We start from the raw sequence: 25,447 nt of genomic DNA, 5'->3' as shown, positions 1-25,447 counted from the left end.
TTATAGGTCACCTAACCATCCTTTACTGTATGACCCCATGCAGTCATAACAAGTCAGGTCAGGTGGAAGCAGACAAAGTGCTCAGTGATAGGCCATCTTTCCTGCAGCTCTACAGCACTAAAAGGGTCCATCAGACAGAGAGGGACAGAGGGTCGCACAGAGCTGCCTTTCTGCAAGGAAAGGCAAAAAGGGGGAATTCCCTCTGGTGGATGCTGCAGAGATGAGAAGCCTTTTCATCCGCGCTGTTTTCCACTCTCTACAAGCTGCGTTAATTACAGGGCCCGGGGCCGCTCTTTGAGCTCGCGGGTGCTCTTGAGAAACAACCACGCGCGTGATTCTCACGAGAAAATAATAACGGAAAAAAAACCCAACAACATAGAAAGAAGAAGCGCACGCGCAGGGAGCTCGTGGTGCCGCTCTGGGGAAACATTCCAGCGCGTGTTCAGTGAGTTCATCAGCTCAGTCTTCGCACCCACAGCCGCGCTCAGCTGGTTTAGAGGGATTCAACCAGCAGAGCAGGAGGATGTGGAGCCTCGCTGCTCCTCCGCTCTCAGATCACTGAAACTTTTACTTGGAGAGGAGGAGAACAGTGTCGCTCCTGGGAGACCATGGGGGACAGTCACTAGATCCAATCCGGCTGGGACTCCTAATGGCTGTGGACGGTAAGAAGCGCTGAATATATCTGCTGATTATTCTTTAGATCATTTCACAATAATCTGCATTTAACCAGAACACAGAATGTACGATCACCGGTTGAAGCACTTGTCTAACCAGTTTAGTCAGGTAAACGCAGGCAGATGGTAACAAAGCGCCTCCTGTGCGCTCTCGGATAGACACGGATAGACACCAGTACTCCCACTGAGGTCAAAACACTCCATTATCAGCCAGAAACTGGGTTATTCTGAATCTATAGGGTAGCTTACATAAAGGGGCACTTCATGCTAGAATTAAAGCAGGATACAATCTGCTGATGGAAAGAGACAGGGCGATGAAACACATAGATCATCATCTGCAACATCATTAAAGCCATAGTCAGTTTTCAATTTAATTCAATCCAATTCAAAAATACTTTATTAATCCTTAAGTGAAATTAAAACTTGCACTAAATCATAGGGTTTTTGAGTTTTTCTTCAAGTTCTTTTAAGTACTGGTATCTGTAGGCAGGAAGGATTTTCTGTAGTGGTCTGTCTTGCACCGGATATGGAGAAGCATCTGACTGTAGACACTTTCTTGTTTTAAAATTTTGTGAAGAGGATGCTCATTGTAATCCATTATGTTTCTCACTTTATGAAGAAATCTCCTTTATGAAGTCATCTCCTGAGTTTCTAGAGGAGTTCCTAACTCAGAGCTGACCTTCTTTAACTTGTTGAGCTTTTTTAAAGTAAAGCTCTGATGCTGTTACCCCAGCAGATGATGGAGGAAGGGGGCTCACTCTTAATAACAAATTTAAAGAAGATCTGCAGCATCTTGTTGCAAATGCTGAAGGACTTAAGCTTCACTAGGAAGTACAGTCTGCTCTGTCCCTTCTTGTTGACGACTTAAAGGTATAGTGGTGGATTTTCACAAATTTTGGAAAAAATGCACATGCAAAACCCTATATCCGCTCCCGAGAGCTAACGTCTATTAAACTAGTGCGAGAGCATGCACGAGCCCATTACTCCTTGTGCACACCGGTGTTCATTTTGTCAGTTTTTTTATTTTTATGTAGACTTTAGTCTTAGTCGCAATGACGAAAATCAATTTTAGTCTTATTCATATTTAGTCATGGCCTTCCAAATTTAGTCTTAGTCTAAATGATGAAAATCAGTTTTAGTCGTTGGCCCCGTTCGAACTCATAGGCTGCATCCTTAGAAGGCCAGATCCGAAGGACGATGACGTCATAGCCTGACGCCGAGGTCTGGTCGGATTCCAAGAGTCCTCATTATGCGGCCTTAAAATGCGTCCTTCTTTTTGCCCGATTTGAAGGACGGGTCCGATGTATCCTTGGATATCCCAGGATTCATTGCGAGACCAAGCAATGCTCCGTGATCAGAGGAAGGTTACTTGGCGCCGAACAGTGGTGAATATTGGAAGTGCAGTTTAATATGATACAAGTATGTGAATAGTTCAATCTGAAATGAATGAAAATAGTTGTTTTAATGGTTATTGAGTCAGATATGTGGCGGTAATGATTGGTTTATCTAAAGATTTTTATCTGTAACTGTGTAAATGGGTTTGGCTGTAATTTGACAGATTCTAAATTATCTGCAGTGTGGGGACTATAAATCTGATAGTAGTTTAATTTTTATGACTGTTTTGCACGATATGCTTCACTAAGAATTTTTTTTTGTTGAATATTAGAGATTTTGCAGATATATTCTTCATACATTGTTTAGATTTACTTATATATTTCTACCCCTTTTATAGAATAGAATAGAAAATCCCTTTATTGTCCCACAATGGGCAAATTTACAGCAGCAGAAAGATTATTGAAAATGGTCACACAAATGTGGACCTTAGAAAAATGTATAAGAATAACATAATAGGGAAGAGTTAAAATATAAACAATAAAATACTGTAAAGTGTTTTAACAATATAAAACTGCACCTGGAGAATAAATAACCATTATCCAGCTATTAACATTTTTAAGAGTAATGGATATTTGAAAATAGCAGCAACTTTAGAGATGTGCAAAATAAGAGCAGCGTGTTTCTATCATTACATTTGCTTTTATTTGTTCCTGCTCCTGGTAGTTGGAACCTTTATTCCACTCGATAAAAAAGAGAGAAATAAACAAACAGTTTCGAAAACTTAAGTATTCATTCTTTTTCTGCTTTGTGTGTCAACTGTCACGGTTGCTAAGCAACATAGCCTACGGCGGTAAAACCCGCCAAAGGGTAGACCTGTTTGAATTCACAGCCAAAACTCTTTCTGTCTCCTTATTTTCACGGACTTCGAAGGATCCAGTCTAGGTAGACCACGTCCTTGGAGGATGCAGCCCATGAATTCGAACAGAGCCGTTGTCTCATTTTAGTCTTGGCCACCACCTGCATCGACGGCATGATTAATCATTATCATGCAGGTTGTTTTTGTTGTCCTTCGCGTTGTAAACAAAATGGCTCCATACATCTAGGCATCCGAGCCTGACGCCGTTACTGCGAAGTTGAGCTAGCTATGGTTAACTACTTCCAGTGATTTTAGGAGTATAAAGGCCAAATTCTACTTCTGACGCATAGCCTCTGCAACCGTAAAATCTGTCTCTATGCGCGACCACGCCTCCCGCGCAAAGGCTCTGCAACCTAAAAAAACATCCAGACTACACGTCGGATGCTCGCAATCCCACGCAGGCCTCAAGCGGAAGTGCGCAGACAAAAAGCAGCTGTGATTGGTCCTTGGTATGCCTTTCCAGCTGTCTGTGTGGTCGTCCTTCTCGATTCGGTGCGGAGGAGTTAATTTAAAAACCGAGGAGTAATAACAACAAGGGATAACCACGACGAAAGGTTGATCGAGGAGGTTCCGGAAGTTCAACCACTTGTAAGATGCCTCAGACATGTTGTTTTGGAAAATAAACAGTCCCGCCAGCGCTGCCGAAGAAGTTCCCGTGTCCATCTGCCCAAGTTCTCGAATAGGCTCCCTCTGGCGCTTTGGCGGGAAACTGCAGTGCGTCCTTAGAAATTCTAGACCGATGTTGCAGAAGAATACCAGCAAAACTGGTTCGCTAGCAACATTTGATGTGTGCGGTTGTAGAAGTATAATCTGCCCTTAAGCCCCCTGCTAGTACTGATTGAGCGGCACGAGGCACTGTGGCACAGGCGCCATGTAGGGACAAACATGGCAACAACGCCTAATCTTCTATGAAGTTCAAGAAACACTTATATTAACAATTCCAAATGAATTATTAATCAACAATTAAATTTTTTTCGTCCATTCGTCCATGGCTTGTAAATTTCGTCTAGTCTTAGTCTCATTAACGAAAATACTTTTTTATGCTCTTCATATTTTTATTTTCTGGAAACAATTTTTTGTGGGTCATCGGCTCGTCTTCGTCACGGGAAAATGGGGCGTTGATGAAATATTTTCCCCATCGTTCCGGTTGACGAAATTAACACTGGTGCACGCTCTGTTTAAAAGTTGCTATTTGCAATGCTCATACAAGCTTTCCAAAAGAAGATTAGCAATTTTTCCACAATGTTAGACTCACCATCGGTAAGTGAAAATGGGGACGAGCGCGTAGGACGGCCTTACGTAAACATATCAGAATGATTGACAATTAGGAGGACCACTTATTTAGATAATCCACCTAAAAAAATAAAAAATCCTCCACTGTACCCTTAAGTTATGTTACCAGTCTAGTTTGCTGTCCGAGTTAACATCAAGGTATTTATACTCCTCAACCACCTCCAGATAAAAAGAAAAAATGCCGATCTAAGATATCTGAGATGTTGAAACTGTTTTTAATGTCAAAGTTAAGCAGGAGCAGATTTAAACTCACTACATGAAAAACAAATAGCAGACAGGCTGCATGGAAAATGTTTGCTCTCTGAACAGGCTGTTTGACTGCTTGGTTAATGAGGATCTTTTCCTTTTACAGAGACAGAGAGAAAAAAAATAAGGGGGGTATCAAAAGGGAGAAAAAAGGTAACAAATGGTTTTAATTATGTTTTACAGTGGTGAAAGGGGAATATTAAGGTTAACAAGAGCAGTCTGACTGAGAATCACCTTGAGCTAGAACATGAATTTTAGCAAAGCTTCAAAGAGACAGAAATCACACGCAGTTTTCTTTACAACAACCTGAAGATGCAGGGATGCCCTTAATGACCAACTTGGTCAGCCCTGCTGCACAGCAGGAGATCCTGGATGACAGAGAGGAGAGACAGACCCCAAAAAAATCTCGCCAAGTCACTCTTTCATCTGCTCAGAGCCCAGCACTTCTTCTGCGATTCTTTTACATTGGTTCGGTCAACTTTATATACCGCAAACTCGCACAAATGCACTCACACAACTGCACACATATTTTTCAAAGTGAGGAAATTCGTCCAATCTGGCTCATGAATCCCTAATGACCCCCCGGCTTTGTGCCAGGATCTGTGCCAGTTACAGCATGTTTACTGTAGTTCCACGCTCTTTTAATTACTGGATGTGGAGAAGCCACCTGCTGTTGAGGGGGCTTGGATCTCTGCCTGCAGGCCTCCTGGTAATGATGAGAAATTGGCTCGTCTCTCAGCTCTGACATCTGTCTACCAACCCTTTGCTATAGGTAATTAAACCACCTGAGCACTGGATATCAAAGGCATGCTTAGAGTAAATAGCCTGGGTCAAAGGAGGTATTGTATAATGACGTCAACCCATAATAGTGTGTGCTGGCTTTTGTTTAGAAGTCACGCAGAGTTTTAAATGTTATCTGATGGTTTCCCTCTCTCTTGCCCCTCCCCTCTCTCTAGCTGCTTCCAGTTTCAGTTTTTGCAGGCCCGCTGTGGAGTATAGGGCTCTGCCTGAGGACTTCAAACACCAGCTGAGTCGACGGACAGGTGGGAACCTAACTTGGCATGATGGCCGAGGACAGACAACAGCAGGGGGAAGAACCGTGAAGCTTCTACAGCAGCCTGGCACTGAGTTCTTGCAGGTACTGAAAGCCCACTTTATAATGTCAGAGCAGCACACCTGCTTGTCTTTTATCTATATTGGAGATGCAGACCAAGTAATATATGATCTTTGCCAAAAGAGAAAAGTGAATTAAATCTAAACTCATCCTTACAAAAATATGAAATATTCATATTTCATCAATGCTGTTAGTATTTATTAGACAGGCAAGAAGGCTGTTGCAGAAATCAGGAAAGATGGAATTGGGAGTGCCATATCCGTCCGTCCGTCCATCCATCCATCCATGAGTTACCATTTTTAAAACTTTTTGGCATGAATTCAGAGTAAACTTGTGTCTTTATTAAGCATCACAGGAAAGAACAGATAACTCTGAGGTTTTAGTCCTGAAATAATTTGACATCAAATATGTAAAGCAACAATTCATCCCTCTTGATCTGCTTATCAGTCAGGGTCATCGTGGGGATGATGTGCATCTCCACCAACCCATGGATTAAAGGCAGGTTAGTCAGTCTGTCACAGGGAAACAGAGACATACAAACATGCACTCACACACACCTAAGGGCAATTTAGAGAAGCCAGAGCACCCACAGAGATTCCATAAATGCAGAGGAAGAATAAACAAACCCCAGAAAGACCCTAGGAAGAAAAGATGGCACCCTCAGTTCAATAAGTGGGAGATCGACAGACGGACCGTGCACCAGTCTGTTGTGGTGAAGCCAGAATGGAGCCAACAGGCAAAACTCTTGATTAACTGATTGGTCTATGTTCCTACCATCTCCTTTGGTCCAGAAATCTGGATCATGCCCAAAAGAACAACATCCTGGATACAAACCCCTGAATTAAGCTCTCTCCACTGGGTACCTAGGTACGTCTTTAGAGATAACATGAAGAGCCCGGCCATCCAGGAAGAGTATCGCACATTTTCCTCCACACTGAGAGGAATCAGCTGAGGTGTCTGGGGGATTTTCCTGCCTATTTAATTTTAATTTGAGAGCAGGATTCCCTCTACTTGCACAAAAAAAACTTTATATTGCTCACATTCAAAACTTCTCCTCCTTCTCAAATATTTTCTCTTCTCCATCAAATCTTTGTTTATGCTCTGAGATCTAATGCTTCTTGCACAGATGTTTTCTTCTCTCGTTTGCTTCCAAATCAGTCTCTGCTTGAATCACAGATACCCTCGCAAACTCGTTGGCTGTGCTTGTGGATTTTTTTTTCACTCTCAGGCCGCAGTCAGATCGTTGCCTAGCAATCTTACCAGTCAATAGAACCGCAGCCCCAGAAAGGGTGCGCTTGTTTTTTTCTCTTCAGGGATTGCCTGTTATCACTTACCAATGCTAAAATATCTTTTAGAATGTTTTCTTCTAACCTAATTGTGTGCAATGGTTTTTGATATGCCAAATCAAATCTATGAACTCAGAGACAAAACTGAACAGATTTATACGGAAGAGGATTAGGGCCACTGAAAAAAAAAAGTTAACTGATTTTTAAATTTTATTTCAGTTTAACATGGGAAAAAAGTCAGAATTCTGACTTTTTTTCTCAGAATTCTGACTTTTTTTTCAGAATTCTGAGATTAAAGTCAGAATTCTGACTTTTTTCCCATGTTAAACGGAAATAAAATTTAAAAATCAGTTAACTTTTTTTTTTTTTCTGTGGCCCTTATCCTCTTCCATAGATTTATGAACCATTTTAGGCCCCGTCCACACGAAGTCAAAACGAAAACGAAACGCTAATATTTTGCAGAACGTTTGTCGTAAAGACGGAGACGTAAAATAAATGTGATCGTCCACACGAATGCATGAAAACGCTGCAAAATGTATGCCAGGCCTGTAAGTGGCGCTGTGGTGCCAAAGCAAAAATAGGCGATGAAATGTTGGGCATGCGCACTAATATTTATACATGGTTGCCCTGCGGGTCCATTTTCGTGGTTCAGTGAAATTCAGGTGCTGAACTATGTCGTCGATATTGCTCTGTTCTTCCTGGAGATATTCCAGAAGAAGAAGATTCTGTTGTAAGCCCAACAGCAGGGTGAGTAGCATGAGCAGCAACCATTCTTAATAAAAAAAAGACCGTTTACAGACCCCCGAAACGCCGGCTTCGTATGGATGACAGGCTGGTTTGGTGAAAAATTTGGGCGTTTAGGCCGGGGTTTGACTTCGTTTGGAAGGGGCCTTAGCCTTGAGAAAAGTAGGCTATGTAATTGATAGGCTTGGAGTTGACCCATCAACAGTACAGGTCTGAATACACAAAACTCCCACTTCAGAGTATGCTAGTCAGGCTAGCTTCTCCCAAAAGAAAAAAAATTCACTGGTGATTTTAAAATCACCTTTTATAATTTTTAGGTCTTTATTTTTTTTCCCTAACTGTTTCTGTTTTCAGCTTCTTATTTTATTAGATTTTATATCGAAAAGCACTTTCATTATCTGTAAGCAGTAACAGGCAAACACAGTAGAAGAAAACAAGCACACCCTTTCTGAGGCTGTCATTCTATTGGCTGGAAAGGTTGCATTAGGCGGTAGATCTGAGAGTACAATGGAGAAGAGAATTGAGAGAAATTAAGTTTTGAATGCGAGTATTACAAGTTTTGAGATGAGGACAAGCAGAGGAAATCTTGCTCTGAAATTGAAAATGTGTGCTGTTGGTTTTTGACAGGAAAAAATCCTCCATAGAGGTGTCTCAGACATCTCCCTGTATGCCCCCTGGCCACCTCCTGGTGTCAATGTCTTTCGACTTCCCCCTGCAGGAGGTTTCTGAGGAATCGGAAGTCTTGTAGTCTCTGCTGAGACGGATGTCCTAGGGACCTTTTCAAGGATAAGCCGAAGACAACATGAAATATCCACCAAATATTAAATGAATGAGAGGAGTCTTGTAAACTAGATCCATTGGCTCCATTCCAATTACCTGACATACTAATGTTAAAATCACTCCAAAAAATAATGAGCAGTTTTATGCAGGTTCCATAAGGTGCATAAAATAGTATCAACAATCATTGCACATCTACATTTTTAATATTTAACTTCTTATCTTGTGTATTTTAAACAGTAAATGCTAATTTCCTTATCTTAAATGTGGCATAAATAGAGATTATTGATAACAGAAATATAAACTTAAGTAATTTCAAAGAAATTAAATAAAATTTAGGCTTCTAAAATATCAGTGCAAGATGAAAATACAACAGCGCTGACCGTAGAGAAGCATTGTCGCTATGCATCGATCCAAGAATGATCATCTTGAAGTTGATCATTCTAGTTTATCCATAAGTGAGAATTATTCATACAGAATTGAATGTCTCCGGGAGGGGACATTTGTTATGTTAAGTGTTTAGGGTTTAACAAACCCCATGTGAATGTATAGACAAAACAAAGAAGTGGATGAGACCATTAGACCTTTTGAGGCAGGGCTGATTAGTGAGGTTTAGCAAGGCTGTGGTCAGCGCAGGACAAAATAGCAGCCTAGCCTAGCCCAGCCTGATTGAACCTAAGGAATACTGGCAGTTACCTCATGTACCGATTGCTTTTAGTGGAGGATTATTTGATGCTGTGGTTTGAGGGAGGCTTTGTAGAGTGTGCAGTCAGGTTATGCCTGATTAGGTCAGTGCCTTTAAGCAAGCAGTTCGACTTGGAGGAGGATGGGATGGCTTTCTATGAAGGTGTGTCTCTGATCAACTTGTATTTATACCCTAAAGCAGTGGTCTCCAACTCTGGTCCTCAAGATCTACTGTCCTACAGATTTTAGATGTATCCCTGCTTCAACACAGCTGAATCAAATGAATGGCCTGAAAAAGTAATCAATCATTTGATTCAGCTGTGTTGAAGCAGGGATGCATCTAAAATCTGTAGGACAGTAGATCTTGAGGACCAGGGTTGGAGACCACTGCCCTAAAGGGTATAAGTGTGTACCTGCATGTTGAATTAATAGAAAAATGCAACTGCAATAGAGATATTTGAAGAAGAGAATTTGGGACATACTTCATACTAACATGTTTGGGAAAAGCCAAAAGTAAAATAATAAAACAAACACTGATAATAACTGTCAAGCATAGAGGTCGACGAATAATTACTCTGACTTGTTTTACAGGCTCGGGACTTGGAACCTTCTAGTCTTTAAATCAAGAATATGCTCTTAATTTGAAAATAAAAACAGATCTGAGGCCATCTGTCTGACAAGTAAACCCAATCTGGGTAATCAACAGGACAGTTATCCAAAATAAAGAAGCAAATGGGGGCAGTCACTGACTGTACAAGCTCTCCTCCTTAGAGGGATGGGAGAGTAGAACCAGTGGCGGCTGGTGAAAAATATTTTTGGTGGGGCTGATATAGCCTAGTGTATGTCTCCAACTAATCCGGAATAAGAATTCAAATAAACAATTGGACAATACGTACAATTTAACAGTAATGATTTAATTTACTATATAATAACAGTAACAGTGATGATTTGGGTCACTGTGACGGGGTTCTTTGGCCTCCAAGAATCCAGTCTCAGTCGGGTTACCGGTGTTGGTGATTTATTGAGCTCAAAAACTCAAAACAGGGTGCAAAAGAAACTAAACATACAAGATACTCTGGGCCTCAGCCTCCCTCCAGTTACCAGCAATGTAACAAAGAAACAGAAAACAAAAATTGCCGCTTTTCTTCCCACAGCCCTCATTAAATAGTTTAAGCCCCTCACATCAGGCTCTCTTATTTCTGATTTCTTCTCATTAATAAGTTTTGTCCATATATTACCTCCACAAACAATTGATGTAAAACAAAACAAATAATTTTTACAACTTAATTCTTTTACACAGATTCATTGACTTATTCAATTACACCAAACGGGGTTTGAACCCAGCAAAGACGCAGCCAGACTGAAGATGACAAGTCCCCGTAGCATAAACACGTACACCCCCCCCCCCCCCCCACACACACACACACACACACACACAAGGCTAACCCCACTGAAATATTAAGTGTGCACCCTCAATATGCCAGCAGGTAACCAGGAACAGCTTGTGTGTTTTAAGTTCATGGAGCTACTGGTCTCAGCGCGAGTGTATTGGTCCTCACAAACACAGTATAACAGGAATGTGTGTGTGGTGCGCAAAGTTAGAGAGGTTGTTTTAAGCGACGAGGTGGATTCGTCACAGTCACAATAACCATGACATGAAATGTTCATATCCTACAACAGGGATATTCTTCTGGCAAACGGGTAGATAAATAAGGATCTCACCGAATTTGGTGGAAGCTGCATCTCGGTCGTTACATTCGCCATCTTCCCTCTAACTGTCTGCACCTGCGCTTGGGTTCAGAAGCCTGTTAAAGCGCAGTATTTTCAGCGCCCCAATACCATAAAGTTCCGAGACGCTGATTGGCCATTAAATTCACCTAGCTATAGTACATGATTGACAGATTCTCTGCAAATGTGGGTCAGTCTGATCAGCGCCCCCAGAACAGAGACGGTAGGAGTCTGTCTGTGGAAATCCACAAATTAATGACAGTAGATAGGGAAATGTAGTTTATATAATTTGTTTTGCTTATAGGTACACAGTCTAGAGAGTAAAACTGACATTTATGAGTTAATTTCTAAAAATATATTTTACGTTTCTCTCTTCTTATCAGGGAGGGCGGTGCCCCAGCGCCCCCTATGGGCCGGCCGCCACTGAGTAGAACACTCCTTCATTGCCCCAGCGGTGTGTTTGCGAGCATTGTCGTGCTAGAAGACCCAGCTATGTTTCATCTTCAATGCTCCCCCTGACAGGATGAGATATAGGCTTTAAATCACACGTTTCATGGCTTCGTTAATTTTTCCACAGTTGACAGACATCCTGTCCGCTTTGCAGAAAAACAGCCCCAAAGCATGATGTATGGTGTTCTTGGATGCACTCAACATTCTTCTTCCTCCAAGCATGACGAGTTGAGTTTGTGCCAAAAAGTTTTGGTTTCATCTGACCACACATGGTGTTCTCTCAGTCCTCTTCTGGATCATCCATATGCTCTCTCATTGACTTCAGACTTCAGCCCGGGCATGCTCTGTCTTAAGCAGGGGGACACTGCAAGATTAGAGTCCCTCTCGGCGTAATGTGTTACTGATGGTAGCCTTTTCTCCTTTGGTTCCAGGTCTCTGCAGGTCACTCATCAGGTCCCTCCATGTAGTTCTCTCTCTTTTTTTCCTCCATTCTCATGATAGTTTTACATGGGGGGCCATATCATGGAAGAATATCATGGTTTTGTACAAATTCTATTTCTTACAAACGCTTCATTAGTGTACAGTATCTATTCACACCAATCCTTTTGCCTATTGTAGATTCTCTCTTTCCAGCCTGGTGCAGTTCTACAGTTTTCTTCCTGGTGTCCTTCTACAGCTCTTTGGTTTTGGCCAATGGATGAATTTTAAATCTAACAGTTTGAGAATGGGACCGCCATCTTTCTTACAGATGTTTGGACAGGTGTTATTATTACAGGTAACAAGTGGAGGACAAAAAACGCTTCTTAAAGAAGAAGTTACAGGTCTGTGAGGGCCAGGCATCTTACTTACAAATACGTATTCTCCACCATAACATAGAAATTATTTATTCAGAAATGCTACGACTTGAATTCCTAGATTTTTTTTCTAATTTGTCTCTCATAGTTGTAGTGTACCCATTATTAAAAGCACAGACCTTTCACATTTCTAAGTCGGAGCACAATCAGTGGCTGACCAAATACTTTTTGGCTCCACTGTATATGGAAGAAAATAAAGTCAACATTTCGTAGTGGAAAACTCTGGACCTTAACCTTCTTGAAATGCACTGATTTGGTCCTAAAGGGGCTTAGACACATGCTATGACAATAAAAACTTATTTTTATTTTCTATTAAAACAATATATTGATAGTTTTGAGCCTAAAAAGTAGAAATATTTTCATAGCTAAGAGCCTAACAATAAAAAGTCTATCACTAGTATCAGCTTAAGTACAGTAAGGCTCTGGTTTTATTACTCCATTAACTTTGGATCAAATCTGAAAGCTTTTGCAGCTTTGGCTCCTCCTTCACTCTTGATCTTGGTATCTTTTCACAGCCCCCTTAAATTTTAATTTTGGGTTTAGCGGTGGTTGGCAGCCAACTTAAAGGGGAATTAAGCCACTAAATGTCTCATTGTTTTACTTATTTATGTCGTTGTATTGTTTACTATGAATAGGCCTCATATGTCAGTAATATAGAGTCAAATACAAATGGCTACTGAGTTTTAAAGGTGGCTCTAATCATTAAGTCATAAGACACACTTTTCCCACATATATTATTTATTTATTTAGCAACATACCTAAAAGAGTGCACTCATACGTCACTCACTTCAACTAAGTCATGGTTTGGGACTGTGGAAAGAAGCTATAAAGAGGAAGGACATACAGAAAATGCCATGCAGAAAGAGACCAGACTGGCATGTTCCATAACAACTGCTCCACCACTCAGCGTCCCTCCTGACATGTAAAACCCCAAAATTGAAAGAGAGTGTAATTACTTTCCCATGACAGTCAGGAAGTAAGAATTTTTTATGTTGAAATTATTAACATTTCTATGTCATACAAGTCATTTTCTAGATCTGTTGTATTTCTTCTTTACTCTCTGTTGCTCCCTTGTCTCCTTTCCAATAGCTCCCTTCTAGGTCCTTCTAGCCACACCTGCTCCCAATCAGTTGATTACTCCATTATTTGTTCTGTTTGGCATATATACTCCACCTCTGCAGTTACTGTTTGCTGGATTGTCTTAATCATTCTATTTCGTAGTTTTATTACCCCCCCCCCCCCCCCCCCCCCCCCACAAATTACTTTTTCATTAAATTTTGCAAGAATTTATCTCTGCCTCTTCATCTCTGCCTTTGGCTCATCAACAAGCATCCACTAATCCTGATAATTTGCATATTAATCTTTTTTCATATCTATGCTGAGTGTCACTGAATGTATTTTAATGGGTTTAACATTAATGACTGTGTCGTCAAACAAATCTATAAAAGAAAGTAAGAGAAACTTGAATTTGAAATTATTAAACAGTGGAATCTGTTTTAATGAGGGTTGCACAGGGAAACAGTGGGTAGTGCTGCTTCCTTGCAGCAAGAGGGTTAAGGGTTCAATTCCCAGACCGTGGTCTTTCTGCATGGAGTTTAAATGTTCTCCCCGTGCATGCGTGGGTTCTATGGCTTCGTTCCACAGTCCAAAAACATGACTGTTAGGTGCATTGGCTTCTCTAAATTATCCTTAGGTGTGAGTTTGTGTGGGAATGGTTGTTTGTCTCTGTATTGCCCTGCGATAGACTGACTATTGAACCCAGCCTCTCGCCCATTGCCAGCTGGAGATCACCAGAACCCCTCATGACCCTGCCAGCTGTGTCAGAAACATGATGGATTGATGTTATGGGATGGATTATATATTATTTAATTTTCATCTTACTTAAAGATAAAAATAGTTTTTTCTGTGCTGTTTCTTCTCTTTCTGTGTTATAATTTGGGTTATTTCTGTGCCAAGAGATGCAAACATGAATTCCTCAGTAGAATTGGATGTACCATTTATATGCAATGACCAACACCATCTATTTAAAATGGTCCTTGAAAAGTTGAACCAGTACAGCTGAAGGATTTTGAACCAAATGAAATATAATGACCTCCACTCTTAAGGTTGTAGACAGAAGCTGCACAGGTGTATTTGAAAAACAACAGCTCCGACTTCAGCCTGTTTAGCAGCGTGCTGAAGGCTTTTATGTAAAACTTTGTTGCCAGGATGGAAACACAAACACAAGCCCATTCATTCCTCCCATTATGTTGTCAGAACTTATTCATCTGAGCCCACCACTCACAAGTAATTTTTTTTTTGCTTGGCTGCGGACATTTAGCTCATTATAGTAATTACACTGCAGCTGCTTTGGGATGTTTTTTGTCTTTTTTATCCTGGCATTTATTTTACCTCAAAATCTCAACTCTAATCGCTGCAGCTACAAGGCCAATAGCTCTTTCGTTGTGCTGGATTTCATTTGTTTTTTGGGCAAAAACGTGAACTGTGTACCTAACCAGACACCAGCTGTGTAATTTCATACTTAATAACTTCAATTCAACATTAGAGTTGAGGAAATTCATTTTGTTCGGGAAAATTTTACTAACACCAGTAAATCAGAAGGAGCCAGACAAAGTTTTTTTTTTATCACTGCCTTAATTATGTACTATATTGATTAATCAAGGTGTTAGAAATGAGATTTGTTTCCATAAAGACACTATAACGACACAATCATGCAGATTTGTTGGCTTGACATCTATGATCTAAATCTCCTTTTCCATCATGTCCCAGAAATATGCTGTTGACTTGAAACGTGATGTTTGGGTGCAGAAAGTTCAGTATGTCTGCAAACAAGATTGAGATGATTTGAACTTTGTGATGATGCATTATCCTAGCTGACTGAAACACTGTGATCATAAAGAGACTTAATCAACAACATTCATGTAGTCTAAGGTTTTTAGTCATAGCCTTTTTTTTTATTAAAGCTCAAAGTTAAGCATAAAAATATCTTCCATACTTTTGTTCCACCAGCAGCACCAGTGTGTGCTGATGGTAAAAAGCTGGATGGAGTCTTGCTTTTTCTATTGTTTGCACTATGACAATCTGAAATTGAAACTCTGACAACGTTGCACAAATCTGTTCTTGTCTGATTTTGGAGAGCCTGCGATAACTGCTGCCTCTATTTACTGTACTTATCTGACTGGAGCGTTAGCCGCTGTGGTCGTCAGCTGCTGTAGCCCATCTACTCTCTGGTTTTATGTTTTGCACAGAAAGCGACGGTATGCTGCCGCCTTGGTTATCGTTGCCTTTTCATCCCCAAACTCCTCTGACATCAACATTGCCTTTTCTTTCTCCATAAAAATACAGCTCACTTAGAAATAGTTACTGTTTGTTTGAATATTCTTTGTTTTTTCTGAAAAGTGTGATGTTGAAACTCACTTGCTGAATATCCTCCTTCTTACCCGTCTTCCTGCTCTGAATATACCTGAGAACTACGGCCCAATCTCATAGTGCTACATTTAATTTTCTAAATGAAAATTAAGACTTTTGACCTTGAACACAGAATTTAACACATAAACCTGTGTTGGGAGACCGATATCTTATTGGTATGAGTAAAACCGTCCTCCATGGTGGTCAGCCACACTTTCTTTGCACAGAAAAGTATGACTAGAATAAAAAAAGTCTAACCAATGCAGCTGGTCATCCTGCTTTTTGACTAATGGGCACTTTGTTAACAGAGAATGGAAGCTGTTCTCTCCCCAGTGGGATAGTGGGCTCTTACAGCATTTTAGCTCTGCTTTAAATAGTACAGGTCTTCCAGCACTCACACTTTGCCGCTGCACCACTGTGTGTGTTTATTGAGAGGAGAAAGAAACAGAAATCAGTGTGTTTCTCTGTGCCAGATAATAACCAGTCAGCCATTAGCGGTCAGCCTCCTTTCCATCATGCTTCTTTGTGAAGCTTCATCACAACCGTGTCCAGCAGCTCCAGCTTAAATTAAAGTTCCTTGTTATCTGATGCAGCTTTGTCTCCTCACACGGTCAGTGTTGTCAGCAGAGACGGTCCATTTATGCAGTGAACTGGACTCATTTTAAGCCCTTGGTTACAAGTCGGGGAGCCCATGGCTTTGTTTTCAGCTCATGAAAGGCTGCTTAAAAGGCCTTTAGGAGCTGAAGCTAAAGCTGCAAACAGAACTGGGCTGGGCTGATAACAGAGTTGTATGCATTGCTTTGTTTGCCTCCTCTCTTTTGCAACACACAATGCATTGGCTGCTTTATTTTTGTCTTCGGGAACGTTAACTTACTCGTTGCTGTGTGGTTGCGCTGCTCTGGGCACAGTGCTGCTGCTGCTTCTACACTACTTTCATTAACTCATCCTGCATGCAGCAGTTTGTCTTTTGTTGCTTCTCTTAAAGCAACAAAAGGTTTTACCTTCAATTTTATCCTAATTGATAAGGATGTCAATGTCTGTCCATCAATTATCAGGTTCTTATATTTAGTTAGTAGACATTAACTAAAACTAAACTTATTAACAAATAAATGTTTTGAAAAAATCCCTAAAGCACATAATGGGATGGTTTAAACTCATGTATTTGGTGCTATTGAACCATCTTCACCAGACAGCTTTTTTGCAAGAAACTCTGCGGGTGTTCGACCTAAAACAAAGTATCAAAACTACTGTTTATGCAAAAACACCACTTTCCCACTGATAAGTATGGTGGAGGAACTGTGATGCTGTGGGATTTCTCCTCTTTCAAAAACCATGGAAGCTTGTTAGAGAGTTGTTCTGGAACCCAATAATCAGGACATTAACAGGGCTCTGTTGTACCTGACTGCACACTTAAAGAGGTATGTTGGAGTTGAGCCATGTTGCAGAGGAAGAACATTTAAGCCACATGTGCTTAGAATCTTGTACCTTCAGTCTGATCTATATCTCAGGATCAGAGGTACAGTATGTAGACAGACTGGTAAATCCAGGGCTTTTCTTTTTGGGTGAGCTAAACCTCTGTAGAGAGGAGCACTATAGAGTTACTTCCAAAAAATAAAACCTTTGATTTATAACAAATATATTTATTTGTTTGAGGCTTGATAGAATAGAATAGAAATTTCCATGTCCCTTTGTGTGGAAATTCACACAGATTGGTTCACACAGATAAAAAAGAATAGTCTATACAGTAAAAGTAAAAGTTTAACAAAATATCACTTTGCAGTCATCATAAATGATGCAGTTATATTAACAGAAATGCTTATTGTGATTTAAAGTATGGAACACACTTACATGTTTCATTTGGGCAAAAGAAACATGGGAAAAAAACATCCCCAAATACTCTTCACACTGGAGCTCCTTCCATCAGGAGTGAAAAATAAAATGTCTATCAATCTTTTTTATCTATTAGTTTTTTTTTCCCAGTGATGGGGGTTGGTGCGCATCTCCAGCATTCATTGATCGAGTAGTTGGGTACACCCTGAACAGGCTGCCAGTCCGTCACAGAACAACAGAGACAGGACAAACCACTGTGCCCGGGCCCACTAACCCCTAAGGGCAATCTACAGTAGAGTGGCCATTTAACCTAACATGCATATATTTCTGAACCTTGCTGCACCAGAGAGCAGCCTGAGGGGATCTTTTACATTATCCCAAATGCATGCCGTGTTACAACATTCCTCAAACACACACAAAGAAAACAGCTCTTACTCAGGAGAAAAACATTTTATTAAATTACTGTTGATGGGTCTCATAATCTCAAAGTACAGCTTAGCTGTTCTGTTGTTTGTAAATACTAAAAAAAAAAATGTAAAAATCCAGATTTATGGAGAAAGGTTATATCGTAAGGTTAGGATCTGTGTTGTCGTAGTTGCATGGATGCTAACAGAGCTAATAGCTATGTATCATGTGGCTCAGAGAAAACTGAAGCTCTGTTTTGATAAAAATAGATTAAATCTTAGAAATATCATGTGAGCTCTGTTTCACAAACCTAAAAAAACGCATTTTTACATTAACAGATGGATGGGATCCATAAGAGTCTGTAGATATTTAGGATGAAAAGACCAGATACTGTAGTTTTAGGTCTATAAAGGCTGATCCTTTGATTTGAAACCTGTATGTTCACACAAAATAATGCAAGAGGTTAAATCTATTAGTTACGCAAACTTACTTTAATTCAGATCAGTTATTTTGCTGCTTTACATGCTCAGTTTTGCAGTAAAGGTCTTGTCTACAAGGATCACCTTTGACACTTTAGTTGTTTTTAAATTGGCTTTTAATCATTCTGCTGAGCATGTTTCAGTTTGTACCCATAAGGGGGACATCTTATATCTTCTTAAATAAACAATGGTTTCATTTAATGGGTGAGTTCTGCTCGATTTTTGCTTTTAAAAAAAATGACTCTAGTAAAAGCAAATAGGTCAACGTCTGTTACATTTTAAAAGAATTAGCTAACCCAAACAGGGATATAGACTACAAAAAATGGGGACAAAGGGAAAACAGCGACTCTGTTTTCTTCAATAAAAGGAGAAAAAAATTATGTAGTTTATTTAATTTAGTATTAAGCAACTTTCTCAATTTTATCTCTTCAGTACCTCCTGATTTCTGCAAAAGCTGCTTCTGATAACTAACAAATTAACTGAAAATAATCTTGGTTTGAGTTCCTTAATAATAGATTATGAAGAAAAGAAATGTATACAAATATTAACTAAATGGACTAAAAGTCAGTTAAAAGCAACCCAGTTTGGGATCAGTGCTAACAATACCAGCCCTATGAATGGAAAATGAACCGTAATGTTCCAGCGCATTAGATAAAGCAGCAGGTTGAATTACAAAACAAACATAACAAGAGTATTCACACTTGAATGAATGAATGAATGAATAGGAATTTATTTCAGACAATTTCAGACAGACAATTTCACAAACAACAATAAATGAATCAACCGAATACTCCCCCCCCCTCAAAAAAATTCCAAACTAACTAAATTCACCTGAACATCAATAGAAACAAAACCCTCCACCAAATAAACCTGTCAGTATATAAAGCCAGAGAAGTGACATCGATTAATGTAAATTGTCTGAAAATGTGTATGAAGAAGTAAAATTTATTTTTTATACCCCCCTCCCTCTAATTGCACTTAAATTAACATACAGTGGAGTAACCTTCCTGTTAAACTTGTTTTTTTCCCCCACTTGCATCTGTTCCAATAGTTTATCTATGTTAGTTGTTGTATTATTTAACAGAAGGTTTTTTTTCCATGGAGGTCATATAGAGAATATAGAGAAAATCCCCTGCAATAGTAGGTACGATCTTTGTATCAGGCATCAGAAAATCTGAGTTGGAGAAAAGCTGACATTTAAAACCTTTAAAACAGAGTTGCTGTTCTTCAGTTTTACACCCAGTACATCTTTGAAGCTACCAGACTTAGCTGGTAAAATAGGTTTGAGTGCAAACTCACTCAAACATATTTTAGAAGTTGTTTGGGGATAAAAAAAAACAAAAAAAGTCTTATCATCAGTTTTGCTTTTGTTTTATTTTTTGGAAGCAAGCCTCTGCAGGCACATTTCCCTGGTGAAAAACATAGGGCATAACAAAACTATTGTCTTGAGTTTTGTTTAAATATAGTTTGTTGTTTTTCCCTTTATATTGACTTTTGCTAATTAAGTTCTTGCATCATATACTGTATACTTAAGGGCATGGCAGCAGCAATATGTTGGATAATAAAACACACAGGAAATGTTTTATAAAGAAGACCAGAGAAGACTGGAATGGTCCTATTTCACTTTTTTAGGAATTACTAATGCAAATCTGCTATAAAAGGTCATCAGAGTTAAACTCTGTTTCAAAGCCAAAAGCTAGAGATGCTCAAAGGGCGGCGTGTGCACACTTTACAGTCACTGCACTAATTCTGTGTGACCTGACTGCAATTAGAGAAATATACTTATTAGTCCTGCTGCAACAGGAGGTTCACTCAGATAGAGGCCAAAAATACACATAAAATATATTTACAAGGAAAGCTGTTGGCTACAACACAGAGAAAATGTCTTTAATAACTACACTTTTCTGTTTTATAAGAATTTACTAAATTAATTAATATTATTTTTTTTTTAATACAGCAAGAATTTACTAATGAAAAGTAACCCTTCGGTATTTTTATTGCTGACAAAAAAGAAATCTGTCATTGTATTTACTGATCCAAGCTGATTGACTCAATTTCTACCTCTCATGATTTCATTGACCAAAATATACACTAAAAAGAATTAGCTGTTTTTCCTTTGAAAAAAAAAAAGTTTATTTTGTGGAAACCTGAATAGGAAAGTTCTTACTTTATCTAGAACTCCTTTTTCAGTCAGTGGGCATTTTTTTAATGCAAATAACATATATTATATTTCTGGTTGGTTAAAGTCTGGAGCTCAGGAAAACTGCAATGGTTTTTTTTAACAAAGCGAAAGACCAAAGCAAAACATGTAGCAGTTGCTTTAATTTACCTTTTATAATTGTTTTTTGTCCTAAAAGTTTTCCTTGTTGTCTTTTTTCTGCAGTACCGCTCCAGTGATAATTACGGTATATATCACACAAGCCCGACGCAGCCCAGTCTGATCCGCCCCGTTGTGTTGTGGTCACAGCAGGACGTCTGTAAATGGCTGAAGAAACATTGTCCGCACAACTACCTGACCTACGTAGAAGCATTCTCGCAGCACGCCATTACAGGTTGACCCCACCCTCCCATTTAAACATCTATGTTTATATATATATATATATATATATATATATATATATATATATATATATATATATATATATATATATATGTTAGAATTGCTGCAAATATTTCTATTGGCTTTAGAAAATTCAGAAGTTGACATACACTAAGATTCTTATTATTATTGAATGTGTGAAAAGCGTTAAATGATATACTTTTAATAGTTGTCTTCAAATGGTGTATTTAGATACATGGTTTTAGCTGGACATTTCAAATATCTAAGGCAAATGTGGACTAAAATCATATTTCTATGTTTCTGCGCTTTCATCTTGCAGGTCGTGCATTGTTGCGTCTAAATAGGGAGAAGCTGGAGAGGATGGGTTTGGTGCAGGAGACGCTTCGGCAGGAGCTGCTGCAACAAGTGCTGCAGCTCCAGTTGCAGGAGGAGGGACGTAACCTGCAGCTACTCAGCAGAGGTAAGCAGGCTGGGCTTCAGAGTGATTTACAACTGTATTCACAACACTTTTGGTTATCCAAGAGAGGGGTGGATCTACAGACAGATTCTTGGTTAAAATCACAAGAACATCACACAATCGGATACTGTGTGATTTAGTATCTAAACAAGCATTTAATAAGAAGATACAATTATCATTAGGCTGTCTATTTTAGGCATTTTCTACAATAAAAAAGGAATTTTGACTTCATTTGTCTTTCCGTTGACTTTACCTCCCCCTTCTGGATAACTCCCCCTTAAGCTATCCAATATGGTCTCCGGCGGTGAGAGCTCAGCTTCACCACAGACCCCTGCTGTGAAGAACAAGACTAAACAGCGACTGAAGAAAAATCCTGACAAAACCTGAAAAAATAACTCCAGACTCTGATCTTTTTTCTCATCTTTACTCTTTGTACATTTTGACTTTCTTTTTCCCATCTTATCTGACTCAGTCAACAAAGCTGACGTGTTTTGAATTGTTTGAAGGTGTTGAAAGTCTAATGGGCTTTAATGATATCTTCTTATTTTACCAGATGCACACCGCACTTTAAACACATCATCTCCTTTGAATTGCGTTTACATTGTGCTCAACGTTTTTAAAATGATGAATTTTTTGACAGAATGCTTTTTATTTTTGTTTGTTCAAACTTTTAATATGACAAAAAACATTTAGTTTATTGAACCTATATCCCCCTCATTTTCCAAGTCTGCCTTTTTCCAGTAAGACTTGAACAGCACTGCCAAGTTTTGAAGAGAGAACAGGAAAAAATGTCTATCCCTAGAATTCAAAACAGCCTAAAACTGCAGGTATGTCTTAACATCTTGATGTTGAGATTTGTTATTACGTTTTGTTTCTAAAAAACAAAGGTGTCAAAAGTATTAATCTTTATTACTCAAGTAGAACTATAAATCTTACTGTTTAAATATACTTTTGTGGAAGTTAGAGTATCAAGTTGAGCTTTTTACTGAGCTAAAAGTGTAAAAGTACCATTTTTAAAACATGCAGGAAAATATGCTTTACTGCACAACCCTTTTAAAGGAAAATGTTTCTATAATTCAGGATGATAACTTCATTATACTTTTTTTTTTTTTTTACAACTAATGGTAAGTATCACATTTAATTATGCAGAATCTTGAAAAAGATATTTTGGTATGTGGAGAACAACAAGTTGGTGCAGCACAGAGTCCAAGCACAAAGAAATTAATTGTCTGGATGAAACAACTTATTTTGATGTTTTTTTAAATTTCCTTAAATACCTAAAGGCCATAACGGAAATGTTTGAAATGTAAGTAGTAGAAAGTAGAGACAATTGCAAAGAAATGTAAGGAGTAGAAATAAAAAGTAGTGTAAAAAATAATTGCTCCAGTAAAGCATAGATGGCCAAAATTCTAATTAAGTAAGGTAACAAAGTATTTGTATTTTGTTGCTTGAAACCTCTGATAAAGATATATAAAGATTTGTTCTGTAAATTTTTAATATTATGGTTTTTCATAAAAATGGTATTATATTACATTAGAGTCATAGAAACATACTTTTTTTGCAGAAATGTTGTAATTAAGCTGTTGTTTACACAATAAACTTAAAGAATCCTTTTATTACAGAGTCACACTCTGCAAGGAATATGGGCCAAAAAAAGGTTGCTGCTTAAATGGCTTTTATCTGTGTTTTTAAGCCAAGCACAGTTATGGAAATAACAAAAATAACAAAGCCCATTCCAGATATTAGGCAAAATTAACCCCATAATGCCAAATGTATCATATTTGATACATACGGTTTCTGAAATGTTTCGGTCTGACACCTTTTGCATAATTTAATGGTAAAAACTTTGCCCAAAATCCTATTGTACACAATCAGATATATCTGATAACAGCCAGTAGAAGACTACACAAAAAATAATCTTGACTTATCGCATAGTAATAAATTATTACTATCAAAAATTTATCTCTGTTTTTTCTTTTTATATATTTTGTTAAAAGGCCAAATAAGGAATTCAAACAAAAAAAAAGTAATTTTCTATTTTGTGTTTTTCTTGGATCAGGCTTAAAAGGGTTAAAACGGGAACTGTCTGAGGTACCAGAGCCATATATTCAGGCTGCAACTGCTCTGCTCTTTGTATAAAGGCACTCATAAAAAAAAATCATGCTATGTCTTGTCTATCCCAAAGTTCTCTGAAATGCTATGTTTTTTCAGATTAAGTCTATTTCCACTGTTGGTGATGACTTTCTGATGTTGATCCACTGTGTTTTATTTAGTGCAAAGTGAATGCAGCTGAAGAGTTAAGAGCAGAGATGGCAAAAGTACTCACTTTCCGTACTTGAGTAAAAGTACAGATACTTGGGTTAAAAAATACTTTGGTAAAAGTGGAAGTACTGATTAAACTTCTTTACTCAAGTAAAAGTAACAAAGTACAGGCTTGTAAATTTACTTAAAGTAAAAGTAAAAACCACTTTTTTCATGCCGTTGCCTACATTTTAAATGGATGTCTGCCAATAGGACTAGATCTCCGTTGTGTTCATTTTCAATCATCTCGTCGTCCATACTACGATGCTAACGCCACCGCCACCAAGCTGCAATGATTTGCCATGAATGAATACCGCCGAATCTGTCGATTCATCTTGTAGTGGTGCGTCAAATGCAACGTAGATTCCCATCCAATTAGATTGAATTTGGTATTGATGACGTGAAAAATAATAACGGTAACTCCATTGAAATTATTCAAAACTAAAGTAACGAGCCAAGTTTTTTTTTAAATGTAAGGAGTAGAAAGTACAGATATTTGTGTTAAAATGTAAGGAGTAGAAGTAAAAAGTCGCCATAAAAATAAGTAGTAAAGTAAAGTAAAATATCAGAAAAATCTACTTGAGTACAGTAACGAAGTATTTGTACTTCGTTAATTCCAATCTTTGGTTAAGAGCATATCTTCTTTACAGCCCACTACCCTATGATAGAGTTTTTTCTTTCCTGCATAGAAGCTAAATTCTGAAACAAAACAATCCCTTAAAGCACTGCAGAAATATGCAATATGAACAGAAATATTTTTCATAATCTTGGAGATGTTCCACTATATTAGTCCATGCAACATACTATGAAGATTTTTATTATAGGAAAAAAAAACTTTTAGCTGACTAAAAATTTATTATGAGAACATTCAACTAAACAGAAATGTTTCCTATGCGGACCTTCAAACCAAAAGAACAAAGTATCTTCCTATCCCATCTTCTGGTAATCTGTTTTTATGCAGGAAGATGCAGTAGAAACTGAATTATAAGGGCAGGGTGTGAAGAAAACTGCTCTGTTTTAAGAAAAGGGTTCCTGAATTGTAAATGTGCCTTTACATGATCTCTTTAATGCATGGACTAGCCAGGAAAACAACACAACCTGAACACTCTTTTGATTAAAAATACTTGGTCAGTTTAGCTTAGCTGGATATAACTAGTACAATGAAAACAAGCCAATTTTGTAAAAAGAGAACAGTTAATAGAGCTCACTTTTCATTCTCTGGCTTTATTGAATCTCTTAATAAAGATAATGAGCTGAATTGTCTTCTGTCTGTTCCCTGGCAACTCCCGAGAAGCCGGCTCTCTTTTTCGATGACAGCAAATTGTTGTTTTTATTCTTTTGTTTTGACACAGTTTTTTTTTTTTCCCAGCGAGCTCTAACATGTTAAAAGCCTTGTTCTTTTGGATATTCCTTTGTGCATGAAGCCATCCCAGCTGTTTCCAGTCATTCTGCCTGGAAGAAATAAGGAGCAGCTGTCTGGGAGACAGAGGGATGTTGGTCTTATTTGATGCTTGAAAGATAAACAAAACCTGACTGTTCTAAATTTAGTTTATTTCTGTTTTTCCACTTTAGGTACATTTGGAAGGATATCTTAACAGAAAAGAACTGGACTTTCTGGACCATCGAAGCTCATTGAAGCTGAATCAAACTTGTGGAATAAATCCATCCATCTCGCAGTGAATCCAGAATAATGTTATTTATCAGGACCATCGACAACACATGAAGGAAACAAAACCTTTACAGACTGTGATGAAAATGCCTCATGACAATCTTATTCAGCATTGTACTGTTTATCTGCTTGGTTGTTATATTCATGTCAAAATGTTATTTCGTGACTGTCTAAACATTTTTTTATGTCAACATTTAATTATTAAATTAAACTATTGAAATATAAGCGCCTTTTTTG

General features: G+C 38.4%; 1 protein-coding gene across 1 annotated transcript; it reads left to right on the top strand.

Annotated features, from left to right (window-relative positions):
* The first annotated feature begins 386 nt into the window (after positions 1–386).
* samd10a (sterile alpha motif domain containing 10a) lies at positions 387–25,430 on the top strand. Its single transcript, XM_038309155.1, has 5 exons — positions 387–662; positions 5,421–5,602; positions 20,607–20,775; positions 21,103–21,243; positions 25,114–25,430. Exons 1-5 carry the CDS (start codon positions 650–652, stop codon positions 25,134–25,136), a joined length of 528 nt encoding a protein of 175 aa, XP_038165083.1. The 5' UTR covers positions 387–649; the 3' UTR covers positions 25,137–25,430.
* The last annotated feature ends 17 nt before the right edge of the window (positions 25,431–25,447 follow it).

Source organism: Cyprinodon tularosa, unplaced genomic scaffold, assembly GCF_016077235.1.
Source record: "Cyprinodon tularosa strain WSP-4 unplaced genomic scaffold, ASM1607723v1 ctg66, whole genome shotgun sequence".
Taxonomy (NCBI): Eukaryota; Metazoa; Chordata; class Actinopteri; order Cyprinodontiformes; family Cyprinodontidae; genus Cyprinodon; species Cyprinodon tularosa.
Note: the sequence above shows the minus strand (reverse complement) of the source record. Positions and strands in the feature narration are given on the sequence as shown.